Source organism: Poeciliopsis prolifica, unplaced genomic scaffold, assembly GCF_027474105.1.
Source record: "Poeciliopsis prolifica strain line A6 unplaced genomic scaffold, Auburn_PproV2 SCAFFOLD003, whole genome shotgun sequence".
NCBI classification, from domain to species: Eukaryota; Metazoa; Chordata; class Actinopteri; order Cyprinodontiformes; family Poeciliidae; genus Poeciliopsis; species Poeciliopsis prolifica.
In genome coordinates, this window is record NW_026562378.1 from 17984626 (window position 1) to 17999725 (window position 15100).

Below are 15100 nucleotides of genomic sequence, written 5' to 3' on the forward strand. Positions count from 1 at the left end.
ACCAGTTCTGTGACTATTATCACAGCCTGTTTGCATTTACTTTCTATTTCCTGGGCTTCAACTGTCAACCCCTCCCCCTGCCCCCAAAAAAACCCTTTAATTAAACCTTTTACTGAACACCTTAATTTAAAAATACTAAAATCTAAAAGAATGGCAAGAGTATACATCACTTATAAGTGCTGACCTATGTCTCTGTCTCACTCTGAGAAGTGTTTTCCATGTGTTGAGGAATGCTGTTGAGTGAGTTTTTTTTGGGAGGGACACACAAGTTCCAACAACCGTCTCCTTGCAGTGTCATTTCCTTGGTACAGTGCTTCATGGCAGCTATGGTCTCAGGTGTTTGGGTCAGAGTTCTGTGTATTTTCTGTTTGATCGTGGTGCCAGAAGCTTGGGGTGAGTTTTTTTTTTCTTATTGGTGTTGGTTGTTTGATGTTAGACAGTCCTTTGTCACATGACAAGGCCTAGAAAAACAAAGTGAAACTAAAATCCAGGTGAATGTGTAAAGTATGCTAATGATTGTGATTTACAGACAGTTAGGTTTTTGTCAACTTGAGTTCTGGTTCTGCTTATCAGTTTTTACAGACTGTTACATTTTAATGATACATTTTTAAAAACAGTCTAATTTCTCTTTATGTGTTTCACAGCGGATCGTTGCACTTCATACACAGATTCACAAGATAAATACCATGATTCGAAGTTATGTGAAAAGTATTGCTGTGGAAAATGCAGTAATAAATATTGCTGCAAAAACAAAAATGAGCGTTTCACTGAAGAGCAGCAGGCCAACTGTCCAGACTTGTGTGTCTTGGTTTTTCTCATCCTCATTACCAAATGTTTAGTCATAATTCATGGTGTGACTTTCAAAAAATGTGAAAACATTGCTTGCTTTCCTTTTTTTGAAGGACTACCTACACTCCAGGCACTCACAATATTGTGGTTGTAGCAAGCATTATTGCTGCAGTTATTTTCATCCTCATCTGTGTGTGTCTTATCATCTGCTGTGTGGCTCCTTGTTGCTTGTGCTACAAATTGTGCAGAAAACCACGCAACCAAAGACAGATAGGTAAGTCACAATTTCTCTATTACTTTAGCTTCTGCAATTAACTGGTTTCAGTGTTGTAAAAATATGAATATTGGAGCTTGCATTCATGCTTCTGGAACCTCTTCATCCTGTTATGTTACAAATGCAAACGTTATATCAAACTATATTATTTTTTTATCTTAGGATTTTTTATGATTGAGCAACACAAATAACAGTGAAGCTAGAAGAAAATGGAACACAGTCTGAAAAGTGACAATCATTTTTATGATGGTCTGAATTTTTCTTCAATTATGAATATATTTATCCGTAAATTTCAGTAACCAATTGCCTTCAGATATCAGTTTGTAAAAAGGATTCAATTTGACCTCAGGATAAATGCAGCTGTTCTGTGAAGCCCTCAGTGGCTTCTTGTAGTTTTTCAGCACCTCGGGAACCATAAAAGGAATCTCCCCTCTGCTGAACTTTTTCTGCATAATAACCTGCTCTCCTGGATTTACACAAATATTTTAGAAAAAAAAATAGACACATTTTTGAACCACCAATGGGTAAGGTCCTCTTGTATGTCAGAAAGGTAACTCCTCAAATCACCCTAAAAACATACGGTACTTGGTAAAACATAACAGTGATGGCATCATGCTGTGGGGATGCTTCCCTTTCACAGCAGTACTGAAAATGTCAGTTGATGGAGCTAGAGGGCAATCAAGGAAGAAAACCTGTAAGTCTATGAAACACATACTAGAGGCTCAGGTTCCTCTTTCAACAAGACACAGACATAAACATAAGAAATGGATCACAACAGAATGATTTAGAAAAAAAACATTTGTATGTTTAAGTAGCCCAGAGCAAAATTATACTCTCCATCCGACTGAGCGCAAATCATTTTTGCTATAAAGAATTCACAAATATTCATTCTCTAGATTTGCAAAGCTGGCAGACATTGCTCAAAAGATTTGGACCTGTAATAATAGCTTCTACAAAGCACTATTTTAACTTAAACTAAGGTTTATTTATGTTTTCCGTTAAAAAAGTTGAAAACTTCAAGGGTTAGTTTGTGTTGGTCCATCACACAAAATCCGCATAAAACATAAACATGTGATTTTACAAAATGTGAAATAGTTCACGCAGCATAAATTCTTTTTCAGGAGTAAAATCCATGGATTATATCAATAATATTGTTTGGAACCTTGATGTATTTTCTTTAATATAAAAATAGTTTTTTGTATAAAATGGTAAAACTTTAACTTCTGATGTCAAGTCAGCACACATAACTGGTGATTGTATAAAAGTCAAATTAAATGTGTTGCTTTCTCTAGTGGTAACAAACACTGCAGCCAACATGCCCCAGCCTCACTCCTCACCATCTGCATATCAAGCACATCCTCCAGGTTACCAGGCGGTGGCAGGATGCGAGGGCTCCACTCTGCCCTCCACCCCGCCACCATCATATAGAGAAAGCAGTAAGTTGTTTATTTAGTTTCCTAACCTTGTTTCAACCTCTGATGACACGACTTATTAATACAGACAATCAGAAGATGATCCTAGAAGTCCAGGTCAGTCTTTCTAATTCAATTCTTCAGGATATTTTGAGTCTTTTTATTCAGCATGAAGTCAGATTTGGTCCTGGTGCCAACAATAAAATGCGATTTGCGGGAGCTTCCAGTTAGCATTAAGCAACACAGCTCAACTGATATGCTTTTATATCATTCTTCTATGCCAAAATCGAACCATTACACATCTAACAACATTAAAGTTAATATTATGCATTAATATTTGCCTTCTAATGAAACAATAAATCCAGAAAATTAAGTGGAAAGTTACAATTTTTCCCTGATGTTGAATTAGCTTAAAGTAGCGGAGATGTTTAGTGTTAAAACAGTTTGCAAAGCTTGCAATTTTTACACAAAATAATATAAACAGACATGTCTCTGTAATGCCTTAGAAATGCAATAGAAACTGTACATCTGGTACATCATGCTCTGAAGCTTTGCCCCTCACTACTATGTTCTGGATATGACAGCTATTTATCATTTCAAAAGATAAATTAATGATTCTTTCTTGTTTCCTCAGTTTCTCCATCGTACTCAGCTCCTTTTGTACCAGAGCAGGCGATGTACCCACTCACTCCTCCCAGTCAGCCCAGTGCACCTCCTCTACCTTCAGATGAAATTGCACAGCCCCCCTACAATCCTACATACAGACCACAACATTGATCTGAAAGCTTGCTACTGAATTAAAATGTATGTCTCAAAGTCATAGTTGAATCATTTTGGTGTTGTCAGTGTCCTGAAAAACTCACTATATGGTGTTAAATTAGAACTCATTTACCCATCAATGTTTGTGGAGAACTGAGGATGTACTGCTGATTTATTGGTGTGTGTGTTTGTGTAGCTGTTATCTTTCTAGCGGACACTCTTGTGTAAAATGTGAACAAAAGTCGGTTATCCAGTTCACATGCAAACATTTTCACATTAGGATCAAATTTACAGTCTACATCTCTGCAGAAAAGTTCCATTAGTTCTTGTTTTTTCTTTGTTAATATGTTGATATTTTGTTGCAATAAAAGCATTACAGACACAATATCCATAATGCTTTCATGGATATTTCTACATAAAGCAGATGCGTGTTACAGATACAGCTGCTGTATATATAACTGATAGACTGTATGTTTACTTGAGGCTGTTTGTTTACTTAAAAATTACATATCTCTCCTTTAGATTTAAGAGTGAACTGACAGTGAAAGTACATGCAAAACAAACAAAAAACGCGTTTACCTGACATGACTGGGATTCTTATAGTGACCCAGCAGAGGGCGCCTCTGAGCCTTTTTTGTAATTATTTTTTTTCTAAACCTGTTTCTGCTTCGTGTTTTTCTCAGATTTGTTCAGTTTAGCATTGCATTGTTGGGTGTTAAGTAAATTTATGGTCGCAAGGTCTGCATTGTTATATTTCTATTTGGTTACTAAATATTTGTATAAACTCTGCAGAAGATAATGAGTAAACTTCTATTTTTAAGAACAAGCACATCTTCCAGTTTTTGTTCTTGGAGTGAGTATAAATGTAGTCTTTCAGGTAGCATACAGCAATTTCATTTACATTAAGTCTATAGCAAATGGCTTATTACACATGGACTGTGGAAAGCTTTCAATTAACTCACTTCCCATCCTATGAAGCTCAGCGTGATTTTTCCTCTGCTGTTCAACCATTTTGGTTAAGTGGAAATTTCCCATAATTACATGCTGAAATGATTAGACTCCCTTGTACATCCTTTATTATCCTGTATTGATAAAGATATGGCTTCATAAATCCCCTTTGTACCCGGAATCTCTGCATTGGATCACATTCCAGCACAGTTTAGTTCAATTTTAACCTGATTCAATTTTGGTCCACACCTGTTAATTCATTTGTGCCCAAAACAGAATGGATCCATTCCAGTAAAATACAGTTAAAACAGATAATTTCTGAAAAAAAAAGACAAATCGGTGAACTTGAGGCCAAGATTTGTTGATTGATCAAATGCATATATTTCCATCAGGTTATCTTGTATCAATAAATAATTCCAGATAAAATAATAATAAAAAAATAACCACTTCTAACCCCAATTTCTCCTCCTTGTATTTGTTACGTCTACATTCACCCAACACCTGCCAATAAAATATAAAAAAATTAAAATCAGGTGTCATCAATGGTACTGGGGAAACAATAGAGGGAAATTTTGCAATCTTAAACTTTTACAGCTAATGCTCCATCAATTAGGATTTATGAGCAAGTGAAAATCTTCTGATATTGTCATTAGAGTAAAGCCTGAAACATGAGTGTGACCCCTTGGACCTAAGAAAACCGATATGCTTACTTTCTACTTTATTTAGACATTGACGTTTTGCTAAATGATCTTTATGTTTTTTAAACTGCATCACATCTTTCTTGTAAAAAGATTAGGAGCCAAAACACTATGGTTAAATTTAACACAAAACCTTGTTTGGGCTTAAGACACACTGCTTCATAATGTTGACCCTGCACTCTACCCAGGACGATTGAATAAAATATAGTAAAACAGCCATTGCAGAGTAAACATGGAAGAGTTCAGTATTTAAGAAGGTTAATAGAACATCAGGTCTTTGGCCCTTGAAAGCAAACAGACAAACACAACAGTAAGCATGAAAGTGAGACGGTGTCAAATTTAGCCCTGCAGTAGAGGAGGATTACTCACAGAGTTTATGTTTGTCTCCTTAAAGCTTTGGGGGAAAGCTGAGTCATAACCCTACTTAATAAATTACCATACTGCAGATTTTAGGTTACATTAATGATAAATGTCATTACCAGTCCACCGCAGCTTGGCAGGCTGTTTTGCCTTTTCCTGTGGGCTTGTGTGTGGTCAAGAACCAGCACCACTCCCTCCTGTAGCGCTGTCCATTAATCAATACAGTCATAGTGCTGACTGCAACCATCTCAGTTATCACACTGATGGACTAAATAGGGAAAGCTGACCCTGACTGTACACTGCTGCTGCCGCCTTCAGAAACAAACCCTCTCCTTGAAGTGTGGCTCAGACTGCTAATGAGCCTTTTTGTACTGGGATTTTACCCTGTCAGATAATCTTTAGATGTAGTCATCTTTGTAGTTACCTTTCTCTTTTTTGCCTGTTCTGTTTTAGCCTTTTCTCTTCCCACTCGCTGACTGTGCTTTGTTCTGTCTCAAGGTGTCTGGCTGTCTGCCCAAGCTGCCATTACAATATTTTAAGCTTGTTTCTCAACATCCCACAGGTCCTGTTTTCTTTTTACTGCTCTGCAGCACCATGGAGTCCTTCAGATATTTCTGTCTCAAACTGAAGGTTTTCAGCACACATGCTGTTATATTAAATATCAGCTTAAATTTACCTGTAGAGTATCTACATGGTATTATTGGACTTCATATGCATGAAACAGATAAAAAATGAACAAAGATAATGAAATAATACTTATCCAAGTGAAACACGTGAGCATTGTTAAAACTTCACAGTTCAAAAAACAGAACCATAATGACTCAAAGAATGATGAGGTGATATTGGGTTGATTTCAGTTAAGACCAGAAAACCTTTGTCTGAAATGTACTTTATTATTTGTTTCTGTCATCTAACTACCTTTAGATTTAGGGTTAGGGTAACCATATCCCGAATCCTATTTTTTTTCCTGGTACTTAGTAAAAATTTGCACATTAACTTGACTAATACCAACAAACCTGCCTTGCATGGTCATCTTCAGATGAAGATACAACCTGTGGCCTCACAGAAGTAAATGTACAGTTTAGCAGCTAAAAATAAGCTGGCATCACATATGTAGAGTTTTCTAATGAAAGAGCTTTCTAAACAGGTGGTGAGGACAGAAAACTGTTTTTAAATGATGCTATAGGAACAGCAGGGGGCAGACAAAGTTCAACACCACAGTTTACAAAACCAGACAAATCACATGAAGAGATTTTAGCTTCCTGTTAGTTGAAGCTGGTGTACTGATGCTGATTTACGGAGACACTAATCTGGAGATCGTTTGTATTCTTCTTAATCTGAAAATATTTTAACATAGCTTCAACTTGTTGATGATTGCTAAACTTGTAAGTAGCGCATTATTACTTTTTATGCTACTTCATAAAAAGTACATTGTTTCCATATGAAGTGGACGTTTAGGTCTGACAATCACAGTTTTTCTATCAGCAGACTTGTTCAAGTAAATGTGCAAAAATTTATGTTCAAATACAACAATTTAGCTGCATTAAAAAGAGAATTATGAGATATAAAGACCAGCTAATATTCACAACATGGTCGAAATTAAAAGGCAGAGACTTTAAAAACAGAACTTAGCAACATCTTTATCCAAAAACTCAAAGATTGACAAAAATAGTAAGAAGGATAAGACTGGAATAGTCTTGAAGGAATATTAGGATTATAGAGGATATTTATAGATTAATCAATAAATATCCTAATTTATTTATCTTCATTCCACAAAAATAAAAAATACAATTTCATTGGATGTGAGGTAATGTTGCTACACACGAATGTACAGTAGGTGGTGGTATGCACCTGGAAGTTGTTTGCAATTTGCCATTATAGAAAAGAAGAAGAAGAAATTACATGCCTCTCACCCCATGCTGAAATAGAACAAACCTCCAACATACAAACCATGCAAACAGTTATGGTAGTGGCAGAGAAGTGTGAGAGAATGTGTGTATTTTCTCACACTTCTTCTCAGCTAACCGGGGTGAACTTTCTTGGACCACTGTGTGGATGTCTTCTTTCTTTTGTATCTGGGATCCCTTCCAGATTACGGCAACTAGAAGTGAGACATTTTTACAATGTCAGCCAACAAAGACGTGTTGGAAAATTCCCCAACAAGTTGTACATCAGGTCTGTAAGGTCATCAACTTCAAAGTCAAAGTCTTTGCAGCCAGAAGACTGAGGGCCACAGAGTCTCATTAGATGTGAGTCTGTAAAAGCTGTGTTGGATGCATTTGGCACAACAAAACAGGTGAGCAACGACTTAGATGATGCCAATTTGTGAAAAACTGCCTTCAGAAAAATAAATGTTGGCAAAAAATGCTTAAATGAAAAATACCACAGTTACTGCAGCACATGTTTTCATGTTGCCATAGAGCCATTGGGATTTACACACATCAAGCATATTCTTTTAATTATTTGATATTAGATTTGACTATTGTTAATTATCACTATTATTGATTCCGACAAAAGTAGGATATTTGCAACTAGTTGCATTCATTCAGACGACTGTGTGACAGTTGCTGCCATTGATTACAGTTTTTTGTTGCTTTTTATTTTTTTACTAGAAAGTAGAATGAAAATAGCTATTTGGGACAGGTCATGGGACAGGTCACATGAGAAATATCTTCAGCTTAAGACTAAACCATAATTATATGACTATATATGATTACATAATGACTGCAAGCTATTAATTTAGCTTTATATAACGCAGTTAATTTACTCTAAACAACTGTAAACTGGACAGCCTTTGTGCTCCACTAAAATCATGAACGCTCCATTGACTCATTACACCAAAGACATTTAACTCTCTTTCACTTCAACTCCAACAAAATGTGACAGCATGGTCCAAGAATCTCACCTGTTTGTGCGACTGCTATGCATCTGTTTGTGCAAGGTTTATTGAGGCAACCAGTTGAAGTGACACACCGACAGCTGCTCACAGACTTCTCCAAGCTCAGTCACTTAAAAGTGCTACGGCCTCTGCCTCATGTCCAGTCAGTTTTTCCTGAGGCCCACCTCTATTATTGTGCCTGGCTGTCCCTTTTAGTCTCTAATGTTTCTCCGTTCTCTGATTGGCTGCACTTCATGACCACAGCTCAAACTTTCCAACTCTTCCTTACAAACCCCTTTCACCTTTGTACTTTATATCCAAAGCTTTGGCACAGTACGAGCCTGTCTGCTGCACAGCTTTTACAAAATATATATATATATATATATATATATATATATATATATATATATATATATATATATATATATATATTATATTTACACATATTCTCTCACACTTCTTCTCAGCTAAAGAGCTTGAACTTTCTTGGACCACTGTGTGGATGTCTTCTTCTTTTGTATCTGGGATCCCGTCCAGATTACTGCAACTAGAAGTGAGATGTAAAAAGTCTTAAGCTTTTTTTAGCTGTTAATGTTTTGACTTTCAAGAATGCAACTCTTAATTTTTCTCTTTATGACACTCAGTCTTACAAGCACCTGCAGCAGAGAGATGCAAAAGAACCCGGAATAGACCGTGTGAACTCAACAGGTAAAACAGTCAAGTATCTTTATGCCCTCTCTCACTCTGTTCACTATCCTCCAAGTATCCTGACAACCTTGCCTGGTATTTTGGCTCTGGTCCCCTGAGTGTTGATGTCAGCTGAGTGAAGAAGAAGGAGGGGAGGGCGAAGTGGACAAGCTGAGAGAGAGAGGGAAGGGGGAGGAGTGAGCGGGCTATTCAAGGCACTTGTCCTCTGTCTCCCTGTGAGCATAAAGGAGGGGGAGGCGCAAATGAATTGAGAAGAGCCCACTTGCACACACACACACACACACACACATAGTAGTAGCAGCCGCATTTTCACAGCCCGCTCTTCAGACTGACAGCAGCAAACGGAGTTGAGAGCCAGCCAGTTGAGAGAGCGGGACAGAGGGCTGTAGACAAGGAAGTCATCTACAGAGGACAGGGGAGAAGAGATTTACTCAGGATTTGGCGCTTTTTCAGCACCTTGGGAAACATACAAGGAATCTCCCCTCTGCTCTTCTTCAGCTGAACTTTCTCTGCTGGACAACCTGCTCTCTGCTATGGCAGCCCTGATGGGACATGGGGATCCAACGGCTTCCCTGTCATCTGTCTCCTCTCATCCTAGGGTGTTCTTCCTCTTGGCTCTCTCCTCTCTCTTGAGTCAGGTCTGCTGCTTTAACCTGGACACCACTCACACACTGCACAAGCTGGGGGACCGGGGGACCTTCTTTGGTTTCTCTGTGGCACTTCACCAGCAGCTTAACCCCGAGCCTCAAAGTTGGTGAGTTGATCAATGCTGGGCTAAGTTTGCTCTGGGTTATTTCTTCAAAATGTAAGCCTGGGATTTCTTGTAATCTCAGCACCTGCTTACTTTACAAAATATTCCCTAAATCTTTGAGGTCATACGTTGCATTTTTGTGCTGCATCACAGTAAAAGATGGCAGTGGTCTGAGTTAAACAAGAATTATTTACAGTAAATGGAGAGTGGATGAAAGTGGGTCTGATGAATCAGCAGAAATGGTTTGAGTGGTTTAAAATTTTCTCCGAATCCCAGACTGATAGTCACAGTCAGAGAATGGTCTCTCATTAAGTTTTAATAAATTTGTTTCATTGATTTCACACTGATTCAAATTTTAATTTTTTTAAAGCAGCTAAGAGAAGTAAGCTCTGTTCAAGCCCCTCTAGAAATCGTAGGTAAATAATGATGACTCGTCTTGTGTGCTTGTAAAGCTATTGAAATGTTTGTTGCAGGGCAGTAAATAAAAGGCAGTTCTCTTGGAGCTTTGGCATTGATATTACACGAAGGAATGCTGATCGTCTACTTTATTTGTTGGTAGATCGAGTGCAGTACTCTGTGTGAGTCATTAAAATCATGCTTCCTGCAAAAGATCACAAACTACGCCAAGTCTGAAACATGGTTTTTGTGCAACTTCCAGTTATTAAACATATTTTCAATTTACTTTAAATATCCACATAATGTAATCTTAGAAAAGTTTTCAGTTAAAATCTTTATTAGCTTGATGGAATTAAATATAGCGATGAAATATAGCAAAGTATAAAAGTACAGCAAATCTTAAAGTAAAACATTTAGTACCAATGTGAAACTAAATAGTTTTTCTCAAGGGGAATTCATGTTCTATTTGCTCTTGTTTTGTGGCTCCATATTTAACCGCCAGCTCCTCAGTTTACCCGTGCTGCAGTCGTCCTGACGCCTAGTAAGTCCAGGCCTGTGACATCAGGCAGTGATGTCCCCCCTCTAAAAACCTACTTGTATATCCTGCAGGACTCCCGTAACTAGTTTTGAAAATTGACTGTAATAGTAATAATTTAATACAACTCACTGCAGTGTCCTGTAACAAACAAGAGGCATGACTTCGAAGATTTGGACATGAGTAGTGTTACAGCCAGGAGACAGTCAATAAATGGGATGATGCACCAGCTGGCAGGGGAAGTAGTATGAATAATGGTTGCTTTTAGTATGCTGTTACATCAGTTTTTACATTCAGTACTTATGATGATTTCATCTCTGTTCTGATTGGGTTCTGATGGCATTCTGGGCTGAAGCCAGGACTTTAGATATACAGAGTTCATCTGTGCTCAGTGCCATTTCTCTAATGCGCATTTGACAAATTATCAGCATTTTCTCAATATTGCAGTGGTATGATCAACTAGTGTTGGTATTTCAGGTTTATGGCAATGCCTGTTGTTGAAAAATTATATTTTTAAGACTTATAACTAAGAATGGGCAATATATATATTTTTCATCCAAGCATTAATTTCCAAAGGCATCTTTGGAACTGTGAATATTTTTAAACATTCCAAATTTCTGTTATTTGGATGACATTAATTTGTGAATCAAAACATTCTGTTCATCAGGTTGATCTAAAAGACTTTGAACCAGCATTCAGGAGACGCTATAAACAGGTCACAAGTCCATCCTGGGGATGTATATGAGAGTATAAATCATGGATGCCAAAAAGAATGCAACCCAAGGGATACATTTTCAATTTCAAAGGGATAGCTAATAAATTAAATGAAGCATATGTCATAATTTTTACATTTCCTTACTAATTATACATACACTTGCATTTCACAGATGAAATTCATGTTTATGTCTTTGATTGAGAAATAATTTTAAAAAGGCAGAGAAAATAAAGGTTAGCACAAAGTATCTGAGGATAAAATGAAAAGTTGTCAGTGATGTTAGGTTTGTAAGCCAGAAAGATTAAAGAACTTTCCTGTACTTGATTATGGAGTCTCCCACACACTGTTTGACTAACAAACAGTCAAGTCAAGACTTGTTATGAGTTTTATTCAACAGTGTCTTTCTCATTGTCACTCTCTCCTGAAGCTTTGACCCAGGCAGCAGTTGTTGTCTTCATAGTCTCTTCCATCTCTGCGGCTGCTTGTCATGATGAGTTGGTGTCCTCTCGCAATAGTTTCACTGCAAAACACACAATTTTACCACATAGTTTTGGCCTAGTTTCTCATACAAATATCTTAGTACACTTGGAATAAGACAAACTAACTTAAAAGTAACTTTTCAGCAAGATATAAGGAATAGTTTTATGTAAATAATTTCTTAATATTGATGAAAAATTGACAGATAAATTAACTTATTACATGGGAAAAATATTTTGTTATAAGTGAAATAATCTGCCAGTGATACCAGTACTTCTTCAGCAATATTAAGGAATTATTTAACTTAAACAAGCCTCTATATCAGGAGTGCTCAAAGTTGGTGTTCGAGGGCCGGCATCCTGCACATTTTAGTTACAACCTGTTCAGCATGTCAGGTTTCTTAGGCCTCCTAATGAGCCACCATTTGATCCAGGATCCACGCAGGATGCTGGCCCTCCAGGACCGACTTTGGACACCCCTGATGTAGAGGCTTGTTTTAGTTAGATAAGTCCTTAATATTGCTGAAGAAGTACTGCTCTATATCAAGGTAAAAAGGTACTTTTACATTAGTTTTGTATTATTTCAAATCTACTAAGATATTTGCACTATAAACGAGACCAAAAATGCTTGATAAGAGTTTGTGTTTACAGTGTTTCTTCTTGCATGATGACTCAGTTTGGGAAGTTCGTCTGATCGAGGCAGATTTACACATGGGCCATATTCCTTTCTTGTCTTTTTGTATTAACTGACTTCCAGGAGATGGTCGATCCTTTAGACATTTTTTTTATCCATATTAAATGGGAAATATTTTTTCCTAGCACTACATATGGTAATGTGCCTGAGAAAACATTTCTAATAATGTTTTCTCATTATTAGAAATGGTTATTGACTTTTCATAACCATTTTCTCTGATTTTCTTGGGGGTGTTTATTTATCTTCATGGTAGCCAGGAATACTGATTAATCAGTAAATCCACTCGCATCACCTGAGAGGCACTCAGGTGATGCACTCTCAAGCACCAGTACTACTAGCACCAATTAGCTGGGCCTCTGATTAATTAGGTCAGTCATTTTAAAGGTGGTAAATATTTATGCAATCTCTCATTTTATGTTACATTTTTATTTGACATGTAAAATAAAATATTCTGTCAATATTTTGTAGGAATTAGTTCTCACTTTGACATTAAAAAGTTTTTTTTGTATTTTTTTGTCAAAAAGCCAAATTTTGTTTCTCAAGATTGACTTGTAAAAGGTACAAAAGGGTAGCACAATCATGTGATGAGTACTTTTTACAGACACTGTACATGATCTTTGCTATGAAAGTGCTCACAAAAATACAGCATCATCAAAAAGTATCCAGACATTTAATTGGCAAATTCCTGTTTCAAAGATATTTTTGCCAAGAGAACAATGTGTTTTCTGTCTGCAGCCTTAGAGAGCAGCAGGCTTTGTGGTTACAGTCAGTATGTCATCATCCATATAGGGTAGTATCTTCAGAAAGAGAGCATGTGTGCTTGGTGTTTGACCTGTACTTCTCTGTGATGGACTGAGTGACCAACTAACCAAAATTTCTCTTGGAATGGATCGATGACTTATCCAGGAGGATTTACCCAAAAGAACCCAGTGTTCATGATTCAACCGCAATAATGAGAATGGGCAGAAATGGCATCTTTTAGAGGGTTTCAAGCCAAAAACCATTGCTGACCCAAAAGAACATAAAGACCCCTGTTACATTGGCCAGAAAAAAGAACATAGATGATCCACAATACTTTTGAGAAAATAGTCTGTGGACTGTTTTGGAAGGTGTGCAACCTAATATGTGTGATGTCAAACTAACAGAACAAGAAATCAAACCAATAGCCAAACATGCTTCTACTTGCTGCTTCAGGATGTACAACTTGCTATAATTTACAACAGCATTTAGATTTGGGGCAATTTTTTTTTCTTCACAGAGCTGGATCAGTTTGGATAGCTGTTTTCTCATTATTAGAAAAGGTTTTTTTTTGTATTTACTTTGAGGTGGAAATACTTTTTCCCAGCACTACTTACAGTTAGGGCCAGAAATATTTGGACAGTGACACAGGTTTTGTTATTTTAGCTGTTGACAAAAATATGTTCAGAAATACAATTTATATATAATATGGGCTGAAAGTGCACACTCCCAGCTGCAATATGAGAGTTTCCACATCCAAATCGGAGAAAGGGTTTAGGAATCATAGCTCTGTAATGCAGAGCCTCCTCTTTTTCAAGGGACCAAAAGTAATTGGACAATGGACTCTAAAGGCTGCAAGTAACTCAAAAGGCCTTTCCCTCGTTAACCTGTAATCAAGTAAGTAGTTAAAGGTCTGGGGTTGTTTCCAGGTGTGTGGTTTTGCATTTGGAAGCTGTTGCTGTGACCAGACAACATGCGGTCAAAGGAGCTCTCAATTGAGGTGAAGCAGAACATCCTGAGGCTGAAAAAAAGGAAAAAATCCATCAGAGAGATAGCAGACATGCTTGGAGTAGCAAAATCAACAGTCTGGTACATTCTGAGGAAAAAGGAATTGACTGGTGAGCTTGGGAACTCAAAAAGGCCTGGGCGTCCACGGAAGACAACGGTGGTGGATTATCACCGCATACTTCCTTTGGTGAAGAAGGACCCGTTCACAACATCAACTGAGGTCCAGAACACTCTCAGAGAAGTAGGTGTATCTGTCTCTAAGTCAACAGTAAAGAGAAGACTCCATGAAAGCAAATACAAAGGGTTCACATGTAGATGCAAACCATTCATCAATTTCAAAAATAGACAGGCCAGAGTTAAATTTGCCCAAAAACAGCTCAAGAAGCCAGCCCAGTTCTGGAAAAGTATTCTATGGACAGATGAGACAAAGATCAACCTGTACCAGAATGATGGGAAGAAAAAAGTTTGGAGAAGAAAGGGAACAGCACATGATCCAAGGCACACCACATCCTCTGTAAAACATGGTGGAGGCAACGTGATGGCATGGGCATGCATGGCTTTCAATGGCACTGGGTCACTTGTGTTTATTGATGACATAACAGCAGACAAGAGTAGCCGGATGAATTCTGAAGTGTACCGGGATATACTGTCAGCCCAGATTCAGCCAAATGCTGCAAAGTTGATTGGACGGCGCTTCACAGTACAGATGGATAATGACCCCAAGCATACAGCCAAAGCTACCCAGGAGTTCATGAGAGCAAAAAGGTGGAATATTCTGCAATGGCCAAGTCAATCACCAGATCTTAACCCAATTGAGCATGCATTTCACTTGCTCAAATCCAGACTTCAGACGGAAAGACCCACTAACAAGCAAGACCTGAAGGCTGCGGCTGTAAAGGCCTGGCAAAGCATTAAGAAGGAGGAAACCCAGCATTTGGTGATGTCCATGGGTTCCAGACTT

General features: G+C 37.7%; 2 protein-coding genes across 4 annotated transcripts in view; both read left to right on the forward strand.

The window, feature by feature from the left end:
* Positions 1 to 277: 277 nt before the first annotated feature.
* LOC129358152 (protein shisa-5-like) lies at positions 278 to 4060 on the forward strand. The gene is made up of 5 exons (XM_055027016.1): positions 278 to 393; positions 645 to 798; positions 903 to 1063; positions 2356 to 2499; positions 3110 to 4060. The coding sequence occupies exons 1-5, from the start codon at positions 318 to 320 to the stop codon at positions 3250 to 3252; spliced, it is 678 nt and encodes a 225-aa protein (XP_054882991.1). The 5' UTR covers positions 278 to 317; the 3' UTR covers positions 3253 to 4060.
* A 5009-nt stretch (positions 4061 to 9069) lies between these two features.
* Positions 9070 to 15100, forward strand: part of itga7 (integrin, alpha 7) — a 34627-nt gene continuing 28596 nt past the window's right edge. For all 3 annotated transcript variants that reach the window (XM_055027008.1, XM_055027009.1, XM_055027010.1), the window contains exon 1: positions 9070 to 9580. In XM_055027008.1, coding sequence (XP_054882983.1) covers positions 9360 to 9580 — 221 coding nt within the window. In that variant the 5' untranslated portion in view covers positions 9070 to 9359. The remainder of the gene's footprint in view (positions 9581 to 15100) is intronic.